General features: G+C 48.7%; 1 protein-coding gene across 1 annotated transcript in view; it reads left to right on the top strand.

Annotated features, from left to right (window-relative positions):
* OTOG (otogelin) overlaps positions 1 to 27,432 on the top strand; it is a 126,639-nt gene that overhangs the window by 18,335 nt on the left and 80,872 nt on the right. Inside the window, exons 12-21 of the mRNA XM_029061316.2 lie at positions 2,946 to 2,992; positions 4,687 to 4,832; positions 7,227 to 7,359; positions 7,588 to 7,765; positions 9,068 to 9,192; positions 9,995 to 10,207; positions 11,676 to 11,841; positions 14,067 to 14,141; positions 15,337 to 15,380; positions 17,362 to 17,515. Coding sequence (XP_028917149.1) covers positions 2,946 to 2,992; positions 4,687 to 4,832; positions 7,227 to 7,359; positions 7,588 to 7,765; positions 9,068 to 9,192; positions 9,995 to 10,207; positions 11,676 to 11,841; positions 14,067 to 14,141; positions 15,337 to 15,380; positions 17,362 to 17,515 — 1,281 coding nt within the window. The remainder of the gene's footprint in view (positions 1 to 2,945; positions 2,993 to 4,686; positions 4,833 to 7,226; positions 7,360 to 7,587; positions 7,766 to 9,067; positions 9,193 to 9,994; positions 10,208 to 11,675; positions 11,842 to 14,066; positions 14,142 to 15,336; positions 15,381 to 17,361; positions 17,516 to 27,432) is intronic.

Here is a 27,432-nt window from a genome sequence, read left to right as displayed (position 1 = left end):
CTCTCCATCTGGGGAAGGGAGTGTTGCCTCCCCAAGGGAATCCCCCTCCCAGGAGTCAGGCTGGTTTGGATACTGTGAGGGTTGTGGCTGCTGAAGAGGCGTTTCCTATTTCTTTTGGCTAGAAGAGACAGTCAGTCAGTCAGTGGTATTTATTGAGCACCTGTGTGCAGAACACTGTACTAAGTGCTAGGGAGAATTCAATTTAACAATATAACAGAAACGTTCCCTGCCCACAATGAGCTTACAGTCTAGAGGGGAGGCAGACATTAATATGAATAAATAAGACAGGCTATCTAGATCTCGCCTGTCTCACCGCCGACCTCTAGCTCACGTCCTGCCTCTGGCCTGGAATGGCCTCCCTCCTCAAATTCGAAAGAAAACTATTTTCCCCCACTTCAAAGCCTTAATGAAGGCACATCTCCTCCAAGAGGCCTTCCCAGTCAAAGCCCCACTTTTCCTCATCTCCCATTCCCTTCTGCATCACCCTGACTTGCTCCCTTTGCTCTCCCCCCAGCCCCCCAAGCCCCACAGCACTTACGTACATATCTGTAATTTTATTTATTTGTACTGATTTCTGTCTCCTCCCCTCTAGACTGTAAGCTCACTGTGCAGGGAGTGTCACTTTTTATTGTTGTGATGTATTTTCCCGAGAGCTTAGTACAGTGCTCTGCACACAGTAATCACTTAATAAATATGATTGATTGAATTGAAGGCCAGCTTGGTGGGAAGGAGGGAGAGAGGTGCCTTCATTCTGTCAGGACCTAAAGACCCTGTCTGTGACAAGAATGGTAGAGGATTGGAGGCAACCTCTGAGATTCAGAGCAAAGCAGCACATCTAAGGTATCTGGTCTGCACTGCCACTTTAGTTCAGAGGAAATGAAGAAATCACCAGGAGGGGTCAGGTCCTAGGGGTAATAATAATAATAACTATGGTATTTAATCATCATCATATTAAGCGCTTACTGTGTGTCAAGCAATGTTCTAAGTGCCGGGCTAGATACAGGGTAATCAGATTGTCCCACATGGGGCTCACAGTCTTAATCCCCATTTTCCAGATAAGGTAACTGAGGCGCAGAGAAATTAAGTGACTTGCCTAAAGTCACACAGCTGATAAGTGTAAGAACCATGATTAGAACCCATGACCTCTGACTCCCAAGCCCATGCTCTTTTCACTACGCCACGGAAGCGCTTACTGTGTGCCAGGCATTGTACTAAGCACTGGGGTGAGTACAAGCAAACTGGGTTGGACACAATCCCTGTCCCACATGGGGCTCACGGTCTCAATCCACATTTTACAGATGAGGGAACTGAGGTTCAAAGAAGTGATGTGATTTGCCCAAGGTCACACAGCAGCCAAGAGGCGGAGGTGGGACTGGTCAGAGGTCTCTCTAAGTTAGGGAGAAGAGATGGGCACTCTTCTCTTCCCTCTAGCTCTCCCAGAGCAAGAGACATCCATGAAATATATGATGAAGGGATAGTGAGGTGGCTGGCTACACCTAGCTTGTGGCAGGTCAGAGACAGAGAGCGAAAGAGACAGAGAGAGATGTGGTGTCTGTGGGGAGAGTGGACCGATCTGTGATGAGATGGGGTTGGTGTCTGAAACAATCAATCAATTAATGGAATGTATTAGGTGCTTACAGTGTGCAGAGCACTGTACCAACTGCTTGAGAAAGTACAATAGAATTGGTAGACCTGATGTATGGGCGGTACAGATTCACGCCCATTTTGTTGAAGGTATTAATTGAGTGCTTACTCTGCAGAGAGCACAAAATGAAACCCTCCTCTAGACTGCTCATTTTAGGCAGGGAATGTGTCTGTTTGTGGTTGTATTGTACTCTCCCAAGAGCTTAGTACAGTGCTCAGTAAATACGATTGAGTGAATGAATGAAACGTTTGGAAGAGTACAACACAGTACAGCTGGTAGACATGATCCCTGCCTTTGGCCGTCTACCGGAAAGTGAGAATTATGGAAAATGAAGATTGGCAGAAAGCTCCCGCTCCCACACTGGTACTGCCCTGCTGTGGACGGCAAGGGGGCAGAAAGCAGGAAGGGAATTCTCTAACCTGGATGATAGTCAGGTAATGGAAGCCCTCCCAGGGGGTCTGTATGCTAGGCAACATTTTGGCTTCCTGAGAAATGAAAAGCCCACTGTCGAGGCAACTCCTTCCAGTCACTCCTCCTCCTCCTCTGGCTCCCAAAGGAGGTTCAGTTTTCAGCCTCAGAAAACTTATCCCTTATTGGCAGATTTTGAGATAATAAAATCGTTTCTTTTCCCCTGTGGGAAGGTGGTGCTATGCTCACTGTGTCTTGGCTGCTCCGAATGGGTGAGTGCAGCTGGAGACCCAGGGGTCGAGAGGCTTTTAAAAATGATATTTATAATAATAATGATGTTATTTGTTAAGTGCTTACTATGTGCCAGACACTGTACTAAATGCTGGGATGGATACAAGAAAATCAGATTGGATACAGTCCCCTGTCTTGCATGAGGTTCACAGTCTCAATCCCCATTTTACAGATAAGGGAACTGAGGCAGAGAGAAATGAAGTGGCTTGCCCAAGGTCACACAGCTGATAACTGGCAGAGCCAGGATTAGAACCCTCAACCTCTGACTCCCAAGCCTGGGTTCTTTCCACTAAGCCATGCTGCATAATAATAATAATAATTTGTTAAGTATCACTATGCATCAATCACTGTTCTAGGCACTGGGGGAGATACAAGTTAATTCAGTCAGATGCAGTCCCTGTCCTGAATGAGGCTCGCAGTTTAAGTAGGAGGGAGAACAGGAGAACAGAGGCCCAGAGAAGTGAAGTGACTTGTCTGAGGTCACATAACAAGCAACTGACAGAGCCTAGATTAGGATCCAGGACCGCTAACCCCCAGATCTATGCTTTTTCCACTGAACCGTGCTGCTTATTCCAGCGGGTTTGTTGCTTTTGTGTTTCAGTACGTGTGTCAGCGGGGCATGGGTCTGCACTGACGCTGTCTGTCCAGGTACGTCTTGAATCCCATAGAACCGGAGCGGTGGGAGGTCTGGGGTTGGTGCCCTCCCCCAGCCACTGCCAGTGGGACCATGCCCCAGGGGTATGCAGGTCCTGGGGCAATGGACCCCAGAAGATCAGGGATGGCAGAGGATGTGAAATCTCATGGAGTGGAAATTTGACCCATCAATCTCACCCACTTCTGCCTTCCCCCAGGCCGATGGCATGAGGTCATAGTGGCTGAGCTCTCAAGAGACAAAGACCAAACCCACCTCCTCAACTTCCTGGGGAGTGGGACTCCAGACAGCTGTTTCTGCATGGAGGGGTGGGGAAGGGACTGCTGGTCAGGATAGGCAGAGTTCTGGGGTCCCCTCGCCTTCCATCTCACCCAGCCCAGTTCTCTGGAGTCCTGCTCCTCAGGAGGAGTGGGGCTCCCTAAAGCCTGGGGCCAAGGAAGGTATTCTTGGACCCACTAGCATGGTGGATTAGATAGAGCACAGACCTGGAAGTCAGATCATAGATTCTAATCCTGGCTCTGCCACTTGTCTGCTGTGTGACCTTGGGAAATCACTTCACTTCTCTGGGCTTCAGTTACCTCATCTGTAAAATGGAGATTGAGACTGTGAGTCCCACATGGAACAGGAAATGTGCCCAACTCAATTTGTCCATATCCACTCCAGCATTTAGTACAGGGCCTGTCACATAGTAAGTGCTAAACAAATACCATCATCATCATTATTATTATCCTGATCGATCAGTCATTCGTATTTATCGAGTGCATATCGGGTGCAGAGCACTGTACAAAAAGCTTGGGAGAGTACAATTATAGCAGTTGATATACTCGTTTCTTGCCCACAGTGAGTTTATAATTTCTGCCCTCCCTGTTAGAGTCCCTTCACGGAAGAGTTAGTGTTAAGTATAATAATAATGGTGGTATCTGTTAGCTAAGCACTAAGGTAAATCCAAGATAAACAAGTCAGATAAGGTCCCTGTCACAGACATGGCTCGCAGTCTTAAGGAGAAGGGAAGAAAGGTTTGTAATCCTCATTTTACAGATAAGGAAACTGAGGCCCAGAGAAGTTAAGTCACTTGCCCAAGATCACGCAGCACTCAGGTTGTGGATCCCACGTCCCCAATTCCCAGGTCCAGGCTCTTTCCACTATCCCGCTGCTTCTCATGTTGCTGGGTCTGGGGCTTCTCCGTGGTCAGACAGTGGGTCAGGCAGGTGAAACAAGACCCAAATTCTTCCTGAAAATGCCTTGATTACCACCTGTCCGGGGACCTATGATCCCTCCTGAAATAGACTGCCTTGGCTAGTTCTCAGCTCATAAGACCAAGCCCTTGGGGGCTGGTGGGTAGTTATCAGTTTGAATGTTTTCTGCTCTCCCTCCCTCCTCCTCCCCTATCACGGACCTAAGCTCCATCACCCAACCCCCGGCCCTTACTCCTCCAGCTCTGAGGGAAAAGGACCAATGCTCCACAGTTACGTGACTGGACAGTGACGATTATCCAGACATTCCAGCCCAAACCCCCACTTCTGGCCAGATTATCTAGGTGTTTTTTTTTTCCTCGAACAAACCATTCCAGTCTTGGTTTGTTTTGGGGCAGCAGCAGCAACCTGAGTCTCTGCACCCCGGGGAGCCCAGGGCAGGTAGAAAACCAATGTCCAAGCTGCCCACTGATGTCTTCATTCTCCCCTGGTGCTAGCGGAGTGCTCTGTGACGGGAGACAGTCACTTCATGACCTTCGATGGACGCAGATACACCTTTCCAGCTACGTGCCACTACATCCTGGCCAAGAGCCACTCCTCGGGGGAGTTCACCATCACCCTGCAGAATGCACCATGTGGGCTGGTAAGGACCGTGTGGGCCAGGTGGCACCGAAGGGCAGCGTGGGTTGACTCCAGAGACTCCACTGTGTAGCTAGGTTGTTTTTCTCAGCCCAGCAAACAAGCCCTGGGGCAAAGGTGACCATACCTCCTGCTTGTGAAGGGGCAGTACAGAAATTTCAGGATGTGGGCTGCTACCTTGCAGGATTTTTTGGTCCTCGTTTAGGTCTTGAGAAACCTGGAGAAAAAAGTACACCAATCAGCAGCTGGGTGGGGCGCCATGGTGAACAGGTCCACCACCTGGGCCCTGACAGCCTGGGTTCCTGTTGCCCTTGCTGTTGTTGTTGTTTTTAATGGTGTTTATTAAGCACTTACTATATGCCAGGCACTGTTCTAAGCACTGAGGTAGATACAAGCTAATCAGGTTGAGCACAGTCCATGTCCCACATGGGGTTCCAGTCTTCATCCCCATTTTACAGATGAGGTAACTAAGGCCCAGAGAAGTGAAGTCACACAGGGCCGCAAGGACACACAGCAGACAAGTGGCGGATCCAAGATTAGAACTCAGGTCCTTCTGACTCTAAGGCCCGTACTCTATCCACTATGCCGTGCTTAGAATATAGAGTTTGTGGGTGAGATCCGGGTTCCCCTCTCTCTTTACCCCATCTGGTTCTTAGTCACTTTCTCTCTTTTCCCTTTTCTTTCTCCCTATCTTCTTCTTTCTTCTCTCTCCAACTGCCTCCATCGTTCTGCTTTCCTTGCTTATGGTATTTATTAAGCCCTTACTATATACCAACCACTATTTTAAATGCCAGGGCAGTCAAGAATAATCAGATCGGGCACAGACCCTATCCTAAATGGGGATGGCAGTCTGAGGTAAGGAGAACAGGTAATTTATCCTGATTTTGCAGATGTGGGAACTGAGGCCCAGAGCAGGGCAAGTGGCAGAGCCAGGACTAGAATTCAGGTCACCTGCCTCCCAGTTCTGTGCTCCTTCCACTAGGCCAAGCTTTTTTAGGAATGCCTTCTGGAGTCTTTTCCCCGGGTCATACTTTTTTTTTATGGCATTTGTAAAATACTCTGTGTCAGATACTGTACCAAATGCTGGGGTAGATAGAAACTAATCAGGTAGGACACAGTCCATGTCCCACACGGCGATGATGATGACGGTATTTGTTAAGCGCTTACTATATGCCAGGCACTGTACTCAGCATTGGGGTGGACACTGTTAATCCCAGTTTTACAGATGAGGTAACTGAAGCCCAGAGAAGTGAAATGACTTGCCCAGAGTCACACAGCAGCCAAGTGGTGGACCTGGGATTAGAACCCAGGTCCTTCTGACTCCCAGGCCTCTGCTGTATCCACTAGTCCCTGCCACTTCTCTTAACTTCACGTTTACCAAAATCTGGTCATCCTAACCCTAGGGTCAGTGGGAAATTAAGGCAGACTGAGTGGCTGCTTGGCTTTGTGGGGGGAAAGAATTTGAATGGAAATGGAAAAAGTGCTCCCTAAGCCCTATCCCTTTCCCCAGTGACCTGGCCACCTACTTTATTAAGAAAATTGACACCATCAGGTATGAGCTCCCTAAAACCTCCCCACCCCTCCTCAGTCTCTTCCCATTCGGCCCCCTCTTCAACTCTCTTATCCTTCTCAGCAGTATCTTTAGAGGAGATCTCCTGCCTTCTCTCAAAAGCCACTCCCACCACCCGTACATTCAGCCCCATTCCTTTGCACTTTATCAAAACTCTCACCCCCTCCCTTCTTCCCTGTTGAACAGCCATCTTCAACAATTCACTCTCCAGTGGCATCTTTCCCAGTGCTTTCAAACATGGCCATGTCTCCCCTATCCTAAAAAAAAACAAAGCCTTGCTTGATCCCGTGGCTCTTTCCAGTTGTTGCCTCATCTCCCTCCTACCATTCTTCAACAAACTCCTTGAGTGAGTTCCTACACCCGCTATCTCAAATTCCTCTCCTCCAATTCTCTCCTTGACCCTCTGAAATCTGGCTTCCCATAGCTCTGTACAGTGTTCTGCATCTAGTAAGTGCTCAACAAAAATGACTGATTGGGGTGAGGTTCTAATGTATTTATATTAATGCCTGTCTCTCCCTCTAGACTGACCTCATTTTGGGTAGGGAATGTGCCTATTCTATTGTTATATTGTACTCTCCTGAGTGCTTAGTACAGTGCTTGGTATACAGTAAGCACTGAACAAGTGCGATTGACTGATTGACTGACTGACTTTGGGGAATCCGGTCTGAGTCACTCGCAGACAGCTGGACCAGTGGGCCCGAAGATGGCGAGCTTCATGGTAGCCGAGAGAGGCGGCGGAAGGTGCCAGAGAGGGTTTGGGCCTCATGATGAGGACTGGGCCCCGATGATCCCCCCAGGCCCACCCTGAGCCCAGGCCCTTGTCTCCAGAACCAGGATGGAGCCTGTATCCAGTCAGTCAATCTCATCTTGAACCAGGACCCCCGGAGGCAGGTGACGCTGACTCACTCGGGAGATGTCCTCTTGTCTGACCAGTACAAGATCAGCTTGCCCTACACCGATGGTGAGGAGAGGGGAAGACGTGGAAAGGGGGCGGGGCGCTGTCTTCCTCACTGCCAACCTCTCAGGCCCATCAGCTTCCCTGCGGTTCCCGGCTGGGCAGGTTAGGTTAGGCTGCTTTTTCCAAAGGTGGTGACTTTTTTCTCGTCCCTCTATTAACTCTCAGCTGGATGGGAGGAGGTCCCTATTTGTCCTCCCCGCCTCGTGCCAGCCTCTCCTCCATTTCCCCCAGAGTCCTTTGAGATCCGGAAGCTGTCCTCCATCTTCCTGCAAGTGCGGACCAGGATCGGGGTGCAGGTGATGTACGACTGCGAGGGCCTGCGGCTCTACCTGCGGGTGGACGCCCGCTGGAAAGAAGACACCGTCGGGCTGTGCGGAACCTTCAACGGGAACATGCAGGATGACTTTCTGTAGGTGGTGTCCTCTGCTCTCTCCCTCCCCAGCTCCGCCTTCTCCCCGGCCCCTGAGCCGAGAGCCCCCCGTGGGGAATCGAGAGAGTCAAGCGATCCAAGTCTCAGCAAGACGGCACCCCTCAACCCCAGGGTCGTCCCCTGGCTCCTGCAGCCATCTCGGCATTCATTCATTCAATTTTTTTTATAGAGCTCTTACTGTGTGCAAAGCAATGTGGCCTAGTGGAAAAAGCCCAGATCTGGGAGTCAGAGGATCTGGGTTCTAATCCCAGTTCTGTCACTAGTCTGATGTGCAACTTGAAGCAAGTCACTTCACTTCTCTGAGCCTCAGTGACCTCATATGTAAAATGGAGATTAAGACTGTGAGTCCCATCTTGGACCCGAACTGTGTCCAACCTGATTAGCGTGTATCTACCGCAGCAGTTAGAACAGTGCTTGGCACGTGGTAAGCGCTTAACAAATACCATTTAAAAAAATAGAGCCAAAGAAGGAAACGTGCCCTGGCTATTGTGCAAGCAATTACATTACTGGACTGTAATGTCCACTCTCAATTCTTCAGCACACTCAGTTTTCACGCACGACCCCTTGGCCTCTCTTTTGCTCTGATTTCTGACCATTTCCTGAGGGGCCAGGTGGAAGAAAGACTTCTCCAAGCCATCACTTCTGCTTTTTTCCAGCAGCTCTGCCAAAAGGTCTGGAGAAGGAGATTGAGGATCTGACCTTGAAAGGGGTTTTTGGATTATCAGTGGATTTCAGTTATCCATGGGTCGCCAAGGGTCGCCAAGAGTTGGGAATGTCTTTGATTTGGATAGATGGGTTTGGTGACTTTTTAAATGGTATTTATTATGTGTTAAGCGCTGTTTTATGTGCTGGGATAGATAAAAGTCAATCAAGTGGGACATCGTCTCTGTCCCTTATGGGGCTCCCAATCCAAATAGGAGGAAGAACAGTTATTCAAGCCCCATTTTACAGATGAGGCAACGGTGGCACTGAGATGTTAAGTGACTTACCCCAGGTCACACAACTAACAAGTGGAAGAACTGGGATTAGAACCCAGGTCCTTTGACTCCCAGGCCTGTGCTGCTGCTGATGGTATAAGGCTCACACTCTTGATCCCCATTTTACAGACGAGGTAACTGAGTCACAGAGAAGTTAAATGACTTGCCCTAGGTCGCACAGCAGATAGGTGGCAGGGCCGGGATTAGAACCCACATCCTTCTGACTCCCAAGTTCTTTCCACTCAACCCCATTGCTTCTACAGCCCTTGGGTGGCATTGTTTGAATCTCCTTCTCTCGCTGCAGGTCTCCGGTGGGAGTGCCAGAGAGCACCCCGCAGCTGTTTGGAAACTCCTGGAAAACATTATCTGCATGCACCTCTGAGGGTCCAAGCCCTCCCATGGACCCCTGTGATGTGCACCTGCAGGCGGGTGAGTGGTAATCTATCGATCGATCAGTGGTATTTATTGAACCCTTACTGTGTACAGAGCACTCTACGGTGCACCTGGGAAAGTACAATAGAATCGAGTCAGTAGTCACATTCCTTGCTCATAAGGAGCTTGTAGTCTAGAGGAAGAGACTGACGTTCAAAAAAGTATGGATATGTAGATAAGTACCATGGGGCTGAGGGTGGAGTGAATGTGACTGTAGTAGTAATAATAATAATAATATTAATAATGTCAAGCAGTGGGGCCTAATGGATAAAACATAGGCCCGGAAGTCAGAAGAATCACAGCTCCACCGTTTTTCTGCGGTGTGACCTTGGGCAAGTCACCTAACTTCTCTGGGCCTCAGTAACCTCATCTGTAAAATGGGGGTTAAGACTGTGAGCCCCATGTGGGACATGGACTGTGAACCACCTGATTACCTTGTATCTACCCCAGTGCTTAGAACAGTGCCTGGCACATAGTAAGTACAAATGCCATAAAAATAATAATAAAGAGGAAATTGAACCTTTTCCTGTTTTCATGTTCCGTTTTTGATTTTCCTCACTGGAGAATGAGGGGCAAGGCAAAGTAGAGAGGAGGCAGAGCCGTGCCACTTTAGCTCACCTAGGTTTGCTATGGCATCCAAGTTCCTGGCACAACTCCCAGGTGCTAAGCACAGCGCTCCGCATCCAGTAGGTGCTCAATACCACTGATTGCTTAAGCGACTGACGTCTCAGCTTCGGCCAACCAAGGCACGGGACCGACTCTGGCGGTGTCAGTGACCGTCCCGCGTGTTTCTCGGCAGCTCCGTATGCAGCAGAGTCATGCAGCATCCTCACCGGAGAGCTCTTTGCCCCGTGCTCCTCCTACCTCAGCCCCGTCTCCTACTACGAGCAGTGCCGCCGGGACACCTGCAAGTGCGGGCAGGTCTGCCTCTGCTCCGCCCTGGCCCACTATGCCCACCAGTGCCGTCGCTACGGGGTCTCCGTCGACTTCCGGCCTCATTTTCCAGACTGCAGTGAGTGTGGGTCTGTTTGTCTGGGTGACTGTCCACTTACGCCTGTCCTCCCCATTCTCCTCCTCCCCGTTCTCCTCTTCCTCGTGTCACATCTGGGGCACGTCAGTAGGACTTGTCACGGACGAATGGATGCCTGAATAACTGAGGTGTCCTGTTTGGAGAGGCGTCACAGATAAAAGTGGAAAAACCTTTGATGAATGCACTGGGCTGGTAGAATTTGAACCTATCTGCAAGGCTCTGTTATAACCAGCGTGGCTCAGTGGAAAGAGCACGGGCTTTGGAGTTAGGACTCATGAGTTCGAATCCCAGCTCTGCCACTTGTCGGCTGTGTGACTGTGGGCAAGTCACTTAACTTCTCCGTGCCTCAGTTCCCTCATCTGTAAAATGGGGATTAAGACTGTGAGCCCCACGTGGGACAACCTGATTCCCCTATGTCTACCCCAGCGCTTAGAACAGTGCTCGGCACATAGTAAGCGCTTAACAAATACCAACATTATAACCGTGGAAAGTGAGCCCAATATTGTAAGAGTGGTTTCCCTAGCTATTTCCAACTCATATACCCACTCCTGGCAGCCAGGCCTGCTGAGAAAAGCAGCACTGGCCCACAGCGGCCTAGTGAGAGATTTAATTTAGGCCACGTTTCCTAGCCAGTCCTCTTTTTCTTGGTTTCCCTAGCACCCCGTGTCCGGAGCATGTGTCCAGCCAGCAGAGTTTTGTTGACTGAAGTGAGATGGGGAGCAGGAAGAGGAGATGAAGGGAGTGGAGTGGAGGGCATTGGGTAATTTGGACAGGTTTTGGGGATCGAGTGGAATTTTGGAGTCCCTGGGGATCCTCTTTTTTGGGCTCAGCCAGGGCAGCAGATCTCCTGGAGAAAGAAGACATCAAGCGCCCCTCGGGCCCACGCCCTGTCTTTGCGCACATACGCACGATAAAGGAGGACCCAGGCTGGTGGTGTCAGTCATCAGTCAGTCAGTGCTTATTGGGTGCAGAGCCCTACATTAAGAACTTGGGAGAATATAATATAATATAATAATAATAATAATTATGGTATTCATTAAGCACCTACTATATATCGAGCACTGTTTAAAGCCCTGGGGTAGATACAAGGTAATCAGGTTAGATGTAGTCCCTGTCCCACGTGGGGCTCGTACTCTTAATCCCCATTTTACAGATGAGGTAACTGAGGCCCAGAGAAGGGAAGTGACGAGTGGCAGAAGTGGAATTAGAACCCGTGACCTTCTGATTTCCAGGCTCATCCTTCTCTATAAAACAATATAACAGACACATTCAGCAGAGGTTTGTCGACTGGAGTGAGATGGGGAGAAGGAAGAGGAGATGAAGGTAGTGAACTGGAGGGCATTGGGTAATTTGGACAGTTTAGGGTGTGCGTATGCGTGTGTGTCGGAGGAGGAAGGGGAGGGGGGCACTCCTGCAGGCCACAGCCTGAGACCCTCTCTCCTCTGCACAGCCGTGCCGTGCGAGGACACTCAGGAGTACAGTTCCTGCTCCTCCAGCTGCGGGCAGACCTGCCAGGCCCTCTCGGTGCCCGAGACGTGCAGCGGAGAGTGTGTGGAGGGCTGCGCCTGCCCCGCCGGCACCTACCTGCGCAGCGAGGCCGGGAGATGCGTTCCCAGGTAGGGGTGACCCGCCGGCAACGGCTGGGGGCTCGGCTCCGCTCCCCCTCTACACTGGAAGCTCGTTAGGGGCAGGGAACGTGTCTGCTCATTTGGTTGTATTGCTCGGGTCCAGGCACTTCAGACGGTGCTCTGCACATAGTAAGCGCTATGAAAATGCCATGGATAGATTGATCCTCTGTGGGCAGAAGAGGAGGCAGGTGATTGGGCCCCCGGGGGCAGGCCACCTTTAAAGTAGTCCATCACCTTGTCCCCTGCTACCTCACCTCACTACTCTCCCACTACAACCCAGCCCCACACTTCACTCCTCTAATGCTAACCTTCTCACCGGACCTCGATCTGGTCTATCTCACCGCCAACCCCTCTCCCATGTCCCGCTTCCGGCCTGGAACGCCGTCCCTCCTCATATCTGACAGACAATGGCTCTCCCCCCGTTCGGAGACTTATTAGGGGTACATCTCCTCCAAGAGGCCTTCCCTGACTAAGCCCTCCTTGCCTTTTCTCCCACTCCCTTCTGCGCATTCTGACTTGCTCCCTCTGTTCATCCCCCCTCCAGCCCCACGACACTTATGTACGTATCCGTCATTTATTTATTTCTCTTAATGTTTGTCTCCCTCTCTAGACTGTAAGCTCATTGTGGGTAGGGAATGTGGCTGTTATATTTTTGCACTGTACTCTCCCAAGTGCTTAGTACAGTGTTATGCACATAGTAAGCACTCAATAAATATGATTGACAGACTGACTGATGGGAACTGTAGAGCTAGTGGCAAACTCCAGAGAACATCCAGTTATCTAGAGAAGCAGAGTATCCTATTGGAAAGAGCAGAGAGCTGGGGGCCAGAAGACCTGGGTTCTGATCCCAGCTCTGCTTTTTGTCTGCTGTGTGACTTTGGACAAGTCACTTAACTTCTCTGGGCCTCGGTCTCATCTCTAAAATGGGGATTCAATCCTACTTCCTCCTATTTTGAGTGGGAGCCCCATGTGGGACAGAAACTGTGTCCAACCTGATTATTTTATATCTACCCCAGCATTTAGTACATTTTGGGGGCACACAGTAAGCTCCTAAGTGCCATTTAAAAATAAAAATCTAGTCCAGCTCCATGTCCATGTTACTCAAACCTTGGGGCATTCATTCATTCATTCATTCAATAGTATTTATTGAGCACTTACTATGTGCAGAGCACTGTACTAAGCGCTTGGAATGTACAAATCGGTAACAGATACAGTCCCTGCCCTTTGAGGGGCTTACAGTCTAATCGGGGGAGACGGACAGACGAGAACAATAGCAATAAATTGTTGCTATTGTTGCTATAAAAACAAAATCGTTGCTATAAATAATGGTCATCTGTCCATCAATCAATCAGTTGTATTTATTGAGTTCTTACTGTGTGCAGAGCACTGTACTAAGCACTTGGGAGAGCGCCCGGCCTCCGCCAATCACCTGTCTGGCTGGTGGCCATGTCAGGAAGTTTATTTGTAGCTCCAATGTGGTTTTCTCTCTTTCTCTCTGTGTCTTTATCCCTCTCAGCACAATTTTCACCATCCCATCCCCAGAGACAAGTTAAGTAGTTCATAAGGTGGCAGAGGTAAATACAAGATAAAGACAGACTCTGACTTGGCTAGTGTTTTGACACTGGCAAAGAACAGTAGATTATTAACCAACCTCTAGGGCTTCCCCACAAATTCCACAAGCCCTCTAAGGTCTGTAAATTTCCCAACTCCCTGACTCCTGCCCCTCCCTCCCCGCACCTCCAACCAAGATCAGGCAGACGATACTGGGGTTCTCACAAGGAATGGGGGGTTCGACAGCTGTCACCCGTTCTGGGCCCCTCCTGAGGCTGCTGTGGCTCTTTTCCGGTTCTCTCCCTCTCGAGAGAGGCAGTGTGGCCCGATGGAGTGAACAAGGGCTTGTGAGTCAGCAGGACCTGGGTTCTAATCTCAGCTCGGCCAAAGGTGTGCTTGTGACCTTGGCCAAGACACTTTACTTTTCTGTGCCTCAGTTTCCTCATCTGTAAAATGAGGATTAAATACTTGTTCTCCCTCCTACTTAATCTGTGAGCCCCATGCGGGACAGGGATTGTGTCTGACCTAGTCAAGTTGTATTTATCCCAAAGCTTAGAAGAGTGACACATAGTAAGGGCTAAACAAATACCATAAAATGGAGGGGGTGAGGGGCCCTTGGTCAGAGAGCTGCAGCCCTAGTCTATCTGCTTCTTCCACTGCAGAAGCGAGTGCCCCTGCTATTTCCAAGGAATCCAATATCCACCTGGAGAAAATATCGTTACATCCTTGGGCAACTGGTAAGTCTGGAGGGCTCCTGTTTGCGGCGGTGGCTGTTGTAATAGACAACCCTCGTGGCCTACAAGCACATTTCTTGAAAAAACTCTTCACTCCTTGCCCAGTTGTTACTGATAAAATAAAACAAGAAAGCTTGAGTTTGTTTAGCAATGTGCCAGCAACTGGAAGAACCCACTATGGAGAAGTGAGGCCTAGTGGGAAGGACACAGGACCGGAAGTCAGAGGACCTGAATTCTAATCCCAGCTCCACCAGTTGCCTGTTATGTGACTTTGGGCAAGTCACTTAACTTCTTTGTGCCTCAATTTCCTCATCTGTAAAATGGGGATTTGATACCTGCTATCCCTCCTACTTAATCATTCATTCAATCGTATTCATTGAGCACTTACTGTGTGCGGAACACTATGCTAAGCTCTTGGGAGCATTCGATACAACAATAAAATGGGGATTTGATACCTCCTATCCCTCCTACTTATTTATTCGTTCATTCAGTCGTATTTATTGAGCACTTACTGTGTGCAGAGCACTGTGCTAAGCTCTTGGGAGCGTACAACAATAAACACATTTGAAGCAGCGTGGCTCAGTGGAAAGAGCCCGGGTTTGGAGTCAGAGGTCATGGGTTCGACTCCCGGATCTGCCACTTGTCAGCTGTGTGACTGTGGGCAAGTCACTTCACTTCTCTGTGCCTCAGGAACCTCATCCGTAAAATGGGGATTAACTGTGAGCCTCATGTGGGACAACCCGGTTACCCTGTATCTACCCCAGCGCTTAGAACAGTGCTCTGCACATAGTAAGCACTTAACAAATACCAACATTATTATTTCCTGCCCACACAGAGCTCACAGTCTAGAGGGAATGTGAGCCCTTGGTGGAACCGGGACTGAGATTGACCATATCCTCTAGACTGTAAGCACAATTTGGCAGGGAATGTGTCTACCAACACTGTTATTTTATACTCTCCCAAATACTTAGTACAATGCTCTGCACACAGTAGGGGCTCATTAAATATGATGCATTGATTATCTTGTGTCCACCCCAGCCTCTAGTAGAGTGTGTAGTATGTAGAAAGCATTTGAAAAACACCACAATGGAGAGAGTTTAATTTTATTCTTGGTATCCTAGTTAAGGTACTGTGAGTGAAGCCAGATAGCTCTATGTGTGTGTGTGTGTGTGTTAATGATGTGGTGTGTATTTTGCAGCCACTGCAGAGATGGGATGATGAGCTGTGATAGCAAAGCTGCCGGTGAGTTGGGCTCTGAGAGGTCAAGGGGACTCATCCGGGAGGGTTTTTTTGTAATTGTTGTTGTTTGAGATACCCCAGGAAATCCAGGTGCGATTCAGTCTCTGGTCTTTGTGGGTACCCAATAGCCTGAGAGATGGAAATCATTGCCATATAACAGCGTGCCCCCACTTTTGCAAAAGCTACCAGGCTCGCCCCCAACCCTGCAGACCAGTAGCTCGGGGAAGATGGAGAAGGAGAGGGGGACGGCCTCACACAAAACAATCCTTCAACGGGATTAGGTGAGCCCTTACTGAAACGACCTCCAAGCTCTGATTGTTCTCTCAGCCCCAAAGAGGAAAACCTCAAAATGTCTTTTTACCCAGAGGTCTCGGCTGAAGGCTTCTCCACTCTAACCCTGATCAGTGTCCCACTGAATGGAAGCTGATTTGTGTCCCACTGAGTCTTTGTACCACCATAGTCACAGAATGGCCTAGTGGATAGAGCACAGACCTGGAAATCAGAAGGACCTGGGTTCAACACTTGCCTGTGGTGTGACCTTGGGCAAGTCACTTCACTTTTCTGGGCTTCAGTTCCTGCATCTGCAAAATGGGGATTAAGGTTAAAATGGGGATTAAGACTGTGAGCCCAACGTAGGACTGTGACTAACCTGATTAGCTTGTATGTACCCCAGAACTTAGAACAGTGCTTGACACATACATAGTAAGCGCCTAAAAGTACCATCATCATTATTATTATTATTAGGGTCACTTATGGAAAGTGAGGAAGGGGCAGTATTTCCTAAGCACTTACTATGTGCCAGACACTGTACAAAGCACTGATTTTTGCCTGGCCCATTCGATACTGAGGGTCAAACAGGATTTGTCTCCAAGCCTGCCCTGAGTGGATCGAAATTCATTCGGTCATGGGCCAATGTATATTATTCTCTGAAGAGTGGGATAGAAAGGAGGCATAGCCCAGCCTAACTCCATGGAGTTTACTAACTTCATTCATTAAGTTGTATTTATTGAGCGCTCAGTGTGTGCAGAGTACTAAGTGCTTGGGAAGTACAATTCAGCAACAAACAGAGACAATCCCTGCCCACAGTGGGCTCACAGTCCGAAAGGGGAGTACTAACCAGGCCGGGCCCTGCTTGGCTTCCAAGATCAGACAAGCTCGTTCAGGGTGGTGTGGCCATAGAAAACTTCTGGAGGAGGCAGGACGGACGCGGAGACAAAACCATAAAGCACAAATTACAGGGCTTATTTGTCTAATCCTTGTTCCGCCACTTGCCTTGGGCAGGGAAGACGTGTTGTTGGAGGTATGGGTTGTTCTACTATTAGGATGAAGGTAAGGGATACGGTTAGCTCTGATCCCACCCCATTCTGTTAATAATAACTGTGGTATTGGTTCTGCGCTTACTGTGTGCCAGGCACCGTACTAAGTGCTGGGGTGGATACAAGTAAATTGGGTTAGACACGGTCCTTATGATGATGATGATGATGGTGTTTGTTAAGGGCTTACTATGTGCCAGGCACTGTTCTAAGTGCTGGGATAGATGCAGGGTAATCAGGTTGTCCCACATGGGGGGGGGGTCACAGTTTTTTTTTAATCCCCATTTTACAGATGAGGTAACTGAGGCACAGAGAAGTTAAGTGATCTGCCCAAAGTCACAAAGCTGACAAGTGGCGGAGTCAGGATTAGAACCCACGACCTCTGACTCCCGAGCCCGGGCTCTTTCCACTAAGCCACGCTGCTTCTTTATCCCACATCGGCCTCACAGTCTCAATCCCCATTTTACAGATGAGGTAACTGAGACCCAGAGAATCAAAGTGTCTTTGCCCAAGGCCACACAGCGGATAAGTGGCGGAGTCCGGATTAGAACTCATAACCTTTCGACTCCCAGGCTCTCGCTCTATCCACTACGTCAGGCACCAATCCCATCGCAAAGGCCAAAGGAAATTTGAAGGGCAGGAGTTTCACGAGATCACACTCTGTCTTTCAGCCTCCACCTGCCCCCCCGGCCAGGTGTTTGTGAACTGCAGCCAGCCACGAGCCACCGCAGGGCTGAGCAGAGAGAGGACCTGTGAGGACCAACTGTTGAACCTGACCGTCCCGGCGCACTTGCCCTGCCTCTCGGGCTGTGCTTGTCCACAAGGGTAGGGATCTGCCATCGCTGTCCTCTGTCCCTCCCGGTCTGAGCCCGTGGGCTGCAGATTGACTGTGGAGTGGGAGGGTGAGGAGAAGGAGTGATCCTCCGTTAACTGGGGGAGAGCGCAGTGACCAGGCTAGTACAGAAAATGGGGCATCACCTAAAACTCATGCATATTCATTCATCCATTCAATAGTATTTATTGAGCGCTTACTATGTGCAGAGCACCGTACTAAGCACTCGGAATGTACAAATTGGTAAATGCACATATCCTGTTAGTCCTATTTGGACTACAAGACCCAGAGGCCCATCAATCAATAAATCATATTTATTGAGTATTTACTATGAGCAGAGCACTGTACTAAATGCTTGGGAGAGTACAATATAGTGGAGATCTACTCTGTTATTCTCCCCGCCTTGAAAGCCTCACTGAAGGCACATCTCCTCCAAGAGGTCTTCCCTGACTAAACCCTCCTCTCCTCTTCTCCCACTCCCTTCTGCGTCGCCCTGACTCGCTCCCTTTGTTCCTCCCTGCTCCGAACCCCACAGCACTTAGGTACATATTTGTAATTTATTTATTTCTATCTCCACAGCAGTTATGTACATATTTGTAATTTATTTATTTCTATTAATGTCTGCCTTACCCTCTGGATCATAAGCTTGTTGTGGGCAGGGAAAATAGCCTGTTATTGTTGTACTGTCTTCTCCCAAGTGCTCAGTACAGTGCTCTGCACCCAGGAAGCGCTCGCTAAATACAGTTGACTGAGTTGATAAATACATTCCCCCCTCACAGTAGTCTTCCAAGTGACCACCCAGGGTCTGCCAATTACTACTCGCTGATTGCCCCCTGCAGGCTCTTTTTTCTGAAACCAGATTTCAGAGGCCCGAGAACACCAGGCTGAGGGCAATCGTGCTTAGCTTTGTCTCTCCAAATCTCCCAGGACTTTCTGTGAGTCCTCTCACTGTAAGTCCCCACCCCCACCCCCCTGGGTTTCCCGGAATCAATCGATCGTTCAGTCGTATTTATCGAGCGCTTATGTGTTCAGAGCACTGTACCCAGAAGTTAGGTCGGGCTCGGGTGGGGGTGTCATATCTGAGCTTAGGATGGAACTGGGAAGGATTTTCAGGACTGCTTGGTGAGTGCGGTGGCCATTTGAGGTGAGGGTTAGTGGCCGTCATTCCCCAAGCGTCCATCGCTTGCTGGGAACTGTACGTGGATACAGGTGTAATTAAAAAAAAAATCTCTGCCGTCCAAGGCATTGGGTTGAAAAGGTTGACGATTCGGGTGTACACTGAGGCCTGGTGTGTGTACCAGCGTGGACGACAGACCAGTTGGCCCAGGGCCTCTGGGAAACCCAGAACCTGCCCCGTGTTTGGGGTGTGATCCCTTTGCCCTTGAGGGACAGAGATTTGTGCAGAGAAGGAAACCTGACCTACTTTATTCCTCCAGGTCCCTGCAGGTGCCCTCCCTAGAGTGAGCGGGCCTGGCACCTGGCCTGAACCCCAAAACCCTTCAATTGTGGGCTCTCCCAGGTCCTGGGTCTGGGAAGCAATGTGGTGTAATAATAATAATGATGGCATTTGTTAAGTGCTTACTATATGCAAAGCACTGGGGAGGATACATGGTGATCAGGTTGTCTCTCGTGGGGCTCACAATCTTAATCCCTATCCCCATTTTACAGATGAGGTAACTGAGGCACAGAGAAGTAAAGTAATTTGCCCAAAGTCTCACAGCTGAAAAGCGGCAGAGTGGGGATTTGAACCCATGACCTCTGACTCCCAAGCCCGTGCTTTTTCCATGGAGCCACGCTGCTTCTCTAGTGGATAGAGCACGGGCTTGGGAGTCAGAGGTCAAGGGTTCTAATTCTGGCTCTGCCATTTGCCTGCTGGGTGAACTTGGACAAGTCGCTTCGTTTCTCCGAGCCTCAGTTCCCTCGTCTGTAAAATGGGGATTGAGACTGTGAGCCCCACTTGGGACAGGGACTGTATCCAACCCGATTTGCTCCTCTAGACTGTATTCTTGTTGTGGGCAGGAAATGTGTCTGTTTATTGTTGTACGGTACTCTCCCAAGCACTTAGTACAGTGCTCTGCACACAGTAAGTGCTCGATAACTGAATGACGAATGAATGGTACCAAGGACTCGGAAAGGTGTCAAGGACTAGTTGGCTCAGTGGCATTTTTGAGGTGTCTAAACCCAAAAGACCAGGGGAACAATCCCAGCTTCACACTTGCCTGCTGAGTGACCTTAGGTAAGTCACCTAATATCTCTGTGCCTCAGCTTCCACATCTATAAAATGGGTTGGTTCCTGCTCTCTCTCCCACTTAGAGCATGAACCCATGTGGGACAAGAACTGTGTCCAACATGATTATCTTGTATCAACCCCAGTGCTTACTGCAGTAGTGGCACATAATAATCATTTACCAGATACCAAAATTATTTCCCTCATATGAAAAAGCTGTAGCTTTATTATTATTATTATTATTATACTTGTTAAGGGCTTCCTGTGTGCCAAACACTGTTCTAAGCGCTGGAGTAGATACAAGTTAATCAGGTTGGACAAAGTCTCTGTCCCATATCGGGCTCGTGCTCTTAATCCCCATTTTACAGATGAGGTAACTGAGGCCCAGAGAAGTGAAGTGACTTGCCCAAGGTCATAGAGCAGACATGTGGTGGAGCTGGGACTGGTGGAGCCAGTCCTTCTGACTCACAGACCCATTCTCTATCCACTCCGGATATCATTCTTAGAGCAATGGGCCTCATCTTCCCATCCCCTCAGGGGGGAATGGGGCCACCCCGGCCTCTTGTCCTCGCTCCCCAGCTCCAAAATGACTTCCCCTGGCATTTGGGTAAGTAGCAGCTGGTGTGCTGGATCAAGTGACCTGTAAGAAGCTTACATGAATTCCGGGAAGGTTCATTTAAGAAAATCATCACATTCTAATTATAAAAATGAAAACAAAGAATCAAATGTCATTTTAACAGGCATGATCTGGGCCAGGGGCTCTTGGCGATGCCTGAGGAATGGAGTTTGGGTGCTAATGTTTTCCAAAACAACTTTGTGTGAAATATCCCAACCTCACCCGCCCCTGTAAACTGAAGGATTGCTAGCCTCCTACCCCGCCTGGCCCATGCCATTCTGGGCCACTTTCATTTTTTTTTCCCAGTAGTATTTATTAAGTGCTTACTATGTGCCAGGTCCTGTTCTAAGCACTGGGGTAGATACAAGTTAATCAGGTTGGACACAGTTCCTGTCCCACATAAGGCTCACAGTCTTAATCCCCATTTTACAGATGAGGTAAATGAGGCCCAACAAAGTCAAGTGGCTTGGCCAAGGTCACACAGCAGACAGGTGGTGAAGCAAGATTAGAACCCAGGTCCTTCTGACTGCCAGGTTTGCACTCTCTCCACTAGACCATGTTGCTTCACCCAAGGGTGGTGAGGACACTCCTGGTTTTTACAACCCTGGGCCTGGATTGTCAGATAATAGTAATCATGGTACTTGTTAAGCGCTTATTATGTTCATTCATTCATTCATTCATTCAATAGTATTTATTGAGCCCTTATTATGTGCAGAGCACTGTACTAAGCGCTTGGGATGTACAAATCGGTAACAGAGAGGGACAGTCCCTGCCCTTTGACGGGCTTACGGTCTAATCGGGGGAGATGGACAAAAACCATAGCAATAAATAGAATCAAGGGGATGGACATCTCATTAAAACGATAGCAAATAAATAGAATCAAGGTGATGTACATCTCATTAACAAAATAAATAGGGTAATGAAAGTATATACAGTTGAGCGGACGAGTACGGTGCTGAGGGGAGGGTAAGGGAGAAGGGGAGGAGCAGAGGGAAAGGGGGGAAAAGAGGGCTTAGCTGAGGGGAGGTGAAGCGGGGGTAGAGGGGAAGCAGAGGGAGCAGAGGGAAAAGGGGGAGCTCAGTCTGGGGAGGCCTCTTGGAGGAGGTGAGAGCAGTGTTACTCTCTGCTGGGGTAGATACAAGCTAATCAGGAAGCAGCGTGGCTTAGTGGAAAGACCAAGAGCTTGGGAGTCAGAGGTCATGTGTTCTAATCCTGGCTCCACCACTTGTCTTCTGTGTGGCTTTGGGATTAAGACTGTGAGCCCCTCGCGGGACAGCCTGATAAGCTTGTATCTATCCCAGTGCTTAGAACAGTGCTTGGCACAGAGTAAGCGCTTAATAAATACCATCGGTATTATTAATCGGGTTGGACACAGTCTCTGTCCCACATGCGCTTCACACTCTTAATCCCCATTTTACAGATGAGCTAACTGAGGCCCAGAGAGGTTAAGTGTCTTGCCCAAGGTCACACCGGAGTCATGTGGTGAAGCCAGGATCAGAACCCAGGTCCTCTGACTCCCAGGGCCCAGGCTCTATCTATTAAGCCACATTGCTTCTTTCGGTGGTGGTGGGTTCACTCCTGGATTTTACAGCGGTGGGGTGGGGCTGGAGGGGTAGGTCTGGATTGTCAGAGATGCCCCCTGGAGTAGGAGATAATGAAGGGATTCTTCTTCAGCTTTGTCCTGGGGTCTTTCCCATATCCGCCTCTGACTTCAGCAGGGGAGAGGAAGCTATTGGATTGCCTGCCCGAGAATGGTCTCTGTGAGGTAGATCTGGAGAACATTGATGCCGGATAGCAGGCAGACAGTGCTGGCTCTTGGGGATTGAAATGACGAAAGGAAGAACAGAGAAAAGGTGTTATCCATTCGGAGACTCACCTGACTACTGGCCAAATCTCAGGAACATCAGAGGTCAAAGGTCAGCAGACCACGTGAACCTGGTTCTGGTTTGAAGACCATTTTCATAAGCCTCTAGGCAAAAATGACCAATAAATTGGGCTCATAGCGGGTGCACCAGTCCTCTCCCCTGCCCTCTCTCCCCTGTCACGGCCTGGCCATGCCCACCTTTCCTCCTGCTCCTCAGGGCATCAACCTTGGAGGGCCTCAGTGTCTGCCTGCCTGCCTGCCTGCCTGCCTGCCTGCCTGCTGTGAATGCTCTGAGTCGCACCAAACCCAGTGGGATGGGAAAGGAGAGGTCAGAAGGGATTCACTATCTTTCAGACCCGCCCACTGCTTGATTTATTATCAAGCTCACTGTGTGACTCCCCTTAGGCCTGCCCTGATTTTTCAGGGCCTGGGATGTGGGTCAGAGCTGGTCTTCTTGTCTGGGATTCTGTTCTGGGATATCTACTTACCAGGGGACACTGTTTGAGGTTTGAAATTCCCTGTTTTTACCATCTTTCCTTCCTCCTCAGTCCCCTCATGCACACAGAACCCAAACTCGGGGTATCTGGGCTCCACAAATTCATGGCTCCTTCCTCCAGTCCACCTCTGTGAGGCTGGGGGCAGGGATTGGGATGACGTTCAGGCCCCGACCCGCCCTGTTCGGTTTTGCTGCCAGGGCAGGGGCAGAGGCTGGAGTAACAGGAAGAGCATAGGTTTTGAAGTTCTAGTCCTAGCTCCGCCACTTGTGTGATATGATATTTTGGGCAAGTCATTTAATCTCCCTGTGCCTCAATTTCCCCATGAACAGAGTAGGAATAATAATATCTGCCTTTCCTGATCTTCCAGGGGTGTTGTGAGAGCAAAATGGGCTAGCTAATGTGAAATAATTTGGAATTAAAAGCACTTTCTAAAAGCAAATAGTAATACTACTATAATGCTAAATTCAGTAGTTTTTTATGGTATTTGTGAAGTGCCTACTATGTGCCAGGAATTGTTCTGAGTGATGAGGTAAGAAATCAGATTGGACACAGTCCATATCCCACATGGGGCTCACAGTCTTAATCCCCATTTTACAGGTGAGGTAACTGAGGCACAGGGAGAAGCAGCGTGGCTCAGTGGAAAGAGCATGGGCTTTGGAGTCAGAGGTCATGAGTTCGAATCCCAGCTCTGCCACTTGTCTGCTGTGTGACCTTGGGCAAGTCACTTCACTTCTCTGTGCCTCAGTTACCTCATCTGTAAAATGGGGATGAAGACTCTGAGCCCCACGTGGGACAACCTGATTCACCTGTGTCTACCCCAGCGCTTAGAACAGTGCTCTGCACACATTAAGCGCTTAACAAATACCAACATTATTATTATTATTAAGTTAAGTGATTTTTCCAGTGTCACAAAGCAAACAAGTGGAACAGCCAGAATTAGAACCCAGGTCTTTCTGGCTCCCAGACGCATGCTCTATTCCTTAGGCCATGCTGCTTCTTAGTTCCACCCTCTAATCTGTAAGTTTCTTGTGAGCAGGGAACCTGTTTGCCAACTCTGTTGTATAATACTCTCCTTACAGTTTAGTACATTGTTCTGCATACACTAAGTGCTCAATAAATGCTATTGACTGATTGATTTAAGGTGCTGATAGGTACCCTCAGATCAGAAAAAGAATAGAAAGCCACAATCACACAGCCTGGAATTTAAATTCCTTAAAGGTGAGGCTTGTATCTACCAACTCTCTTATATTTGATCTCCCAACTGCTTAGTAGAGCTCTCTGACAACAGTAAATGCTCCATAATTACCACTGATAGATTGATCGACCACTGATAGATTGATCGATCGATTGAAAGCCCAGTCCTATGGGATTGTAAGCCAGAGGCCTACAGTAATTCACTGACAAATGACAGGACAGCTTTAAAGATTTGCCAAGTTTGGATTGAATCATCCCCTGTAATTGAATGAATCGTTACATCACCCCCAACCTCCCCAATTTAAATCCCTTCTGAGCTCCTGTGACAGCCTCCTCCTCTCTGGGAAAAATATTTTTGGAGTTGGAAGCATGCAATCCCAAGAGCCCCTCTGTACCTTTTGCACCGCCCCCTTCTAACCCAGCTCTTTAACCAATCGATTGTATTTATTGTGTGTTTACTGTCTGTAGAGCTCTATACTAAGGGCCTGGGAGAGTTGGTAGACAAGTCCCCTGTCCACAAGGAGTTTACAGTCTAGAAGAGCGAGACAAACATGAAAATAAATTATGTACATAATAATGATGGTATTTGTTAAGTGCTTACTATGTGCTGAGCACTGTTCTAAGCACTGGGGTAGATGCAGGGTAATCAGTTTGTCCCATGGGAGGCTCACAGTCTTCATCCCCATTTTACAGATGAGGGAACTGAGGCACAGAGAAGTGAAGTGACTTGCCCAAAGTCACACAGCTGACAAGTGGCAGAGCGGAGATTAGAAACCATGACCTCTGACTCCCCCCGATTAGACCGTAAGCCCGACAAAGGGCAGGGACTGTCTCTATCTGTTGCCGACTTGTTCATTCCAAGCGCTTAGCACAGTGCTCTGCACATAGTAAGCGCTCAATAAATACTATTGAATGAACCAATGAATGACTCCCAAGCCCGGGCTCTTTCCACTGAGCCACGCTGCTTCTCTATCATAAGAGCCGTGGAAATGAATACCCAGTGCTTACAGGGAAAAAATCCAAGGGTATCGCTTTGGCTCGGAGATGACTCGACGGCATAAGGCAGGACAGGTGGCACAGAGAGAAGGGGCAGTGTGAGAAATGAGAATCAGGATAAATGAATATAAGGATTAGGATCGGAAGAACAGAAAGGGATTGGTTAGTGATTCTTTAGCAAGGGGATTACTAGTCAAAGACCAGAGGAAAAGTCCTATCCGTCTTTGCCTCTCCCCCAGCTGTCTCGAGCGGTTAGGCCGGAGATGACCCCTTGTCCCGTTCAGTGTGAGTCATTCCCACTGATGGACATCAGTTTTTCCTGGCCTGTCTTGCCTTGTAATTCAGCGAACTCTTTTTCAACCAGCCCCACACTTGGAGAAGTTTCCAAACTCACCTGTTCCATTTAGTTCTCTGAACAGCCCCTGAAACAGCACAGGCTTGGGAATCAGAGGACCTGGTTCCTAATCCTAGCTCCATCACTTGTTTTCTGTGTGGCCTTGGGCAAGTCACTTAACTTCTCTGTGTCTCAGTTCTCTCCTCTGCACAATTGGGATTCACTATCTGTTCTCCCTCCCATGAGGGATCTCGTATCTACCCCAGCGCTTCCCCTCTCAGGGTCACATCTGAAGAGTTGCCAGTACTCTACTGTGGGAGGGAGAGTCAAGCAGAGGCATATCCATTCCATTCCTGGTTTAGGCAGTGGCTAGCGAGTGGAAGGCAATCTGCTACAAGCCCAAACTCACCTGTGCTGGGCAGCAGGGGCATGGAAGAGAGTTGAGGGCGGAGACTCGAGTTTACCGCGTGGAAGGCAGCAGTGGTAAACCACTTCCATATTTTTACCAAGAAAACTTTGGATACACAACCAGAACAATTGCAGATGGAGGTAGGGAGCTCTGGGAGAGATGTGTCCATGGCGACGCTATGGGTCGGAGACACCCATAAGGCAAGCGTAAGATGACAGTACTTTAGCACTTAACAAAATCACCATTGTTATTATTATAATTGGGCGTTTTAGCTCTAGGGCACGAAAGAAAAATCATGCCTCCTGTTTATTTTACTGAGCATCATACTAAAGCAGTGTGGCTTAGCGGATAGAGCACAGGCCTGGGAGTCGGAAGAATTTGGGTTCTAATCCCAGCTCCACCATTTGTCAGCTGTGTGACCTTGGGCAAATCACTTAACATCTCTGTGCCTCAATTACCTCATCTGTAAAATGGGGGTTAGGACTGTAAGCCCCATGTGGGGCATAGACTATATCCAACCTGATTAGCCTGTATCTACCCAGGACTTGGTAGTTTGTCTGGCACTTAGTAAGCAACTTAACAAATACCATTTTTTTTTAAAGTTGGTTCAGGACAGGGGATATAGCAGCTAGTCTGCAATGCCCTCTAGATGGTGATGATGGTATTTGGTACTTGTTAACCACTTACTATGTGCCAAGCGCTATTCTAAGAACTGGGGTAGATATAAAGTATTCAGATTGTCCCACGTGGGGCTCACAGTCTTAATCCACATTTTACAGATGAGGTAACTGAGGCCCAGAGAAATTAAGTGACTTGCCCAAAATCACATAACTGACAAGTGACAGAGCCAGGATTAGAATCCACGACCTCTGACTCCCAAACCCGTGCTCTTTCCAGTAAGCCACGCTGCTTCTGGAAAGCAGGAGCTCTGTCCGTGAAGTTGGATTAGTCTCAGGGTACTTTAAAAGCTTCCGATAGTCATTTTTCTGCTCCCTTGGTTGATTCACAGCTTCCGGGTAGCCGTGCCCACACCACTCTGGCTATAGCAGGAAATGCTGTTGTATTGTACTCTCCCAAGCACTTAGTACAGTGCTCTGTATACTGTAAGTGCTCAGTAAATACCACTGATTGATGGCCTGTCTCATCCTTCGTTTTTTTTTTTTAAAGAAAAGGCAGACAGTGAATTTGGGCTCCTCCCAGTAAGTAGTCAGTGAGTCAGTCGTCTTTACTGAGTGCTTACTGTGTGCAGAGCACTGTACTAAGTGCTTGGGAGCGTAAAATATAACAATAAACAGACTTGTTCCCTGCCTACAATGAGTTTACAGTCTAGTATTTTTTAGTAGCGCTGGCTTTTGATGACTCTCTGCTTTGGAACTCACAACTGAAGTCTCTTTTTTGACTCCTTTCACCTTCAGTACCTCATGCAGGGGACACTGGTGGTGTAGTGAATAGAGCACAGGCCTGGGAGTCAGAAGGTCATGGGTTCTAATCCTGCTCTGACACTTGTCTGCTGCGTGACCTTAGGCAAAAGACTCAATTTCACTATGCCTCAGTTATCTCTTCTGTAGAATGGGGATTGAGACTGTGAGACCCACGTGGGACAGGGACTGTGTCCAATCTGATTTATTTGTAACCACCCCAAGTGTTTAGTAAGAGTGCCTGGCACAAAATATGTGCTTAACAAATACCACAGTTGTCACTATTGTTATTATTATTATTATGTCAACAGATCTAGGCACTAATGATGTTAATAATAATAACAGTATTTACTAA

The sequence above is a fragment of the Ornithorhynchus anatinus genome, chromosome 3, assembly GCF_004115215.2.
Source record: "Ornithorhynchus anatinus isolate Pmale09 chromosome 3, mOrnAna1.pri.v4, whole genome shotgun sequence".
Classification (NCBI taxonomy): Eukaryota; Metazoa; Chordata; class Mammalia; order Monotremata; family Ornithorhynchidae; genus Ornithorhynchus; species Ornithorhynchus anatinus.
Note: the sequence above shows the minus strand (reverse complement) of the source record. Positions and strands in the feature narration are given on the sequence as shown.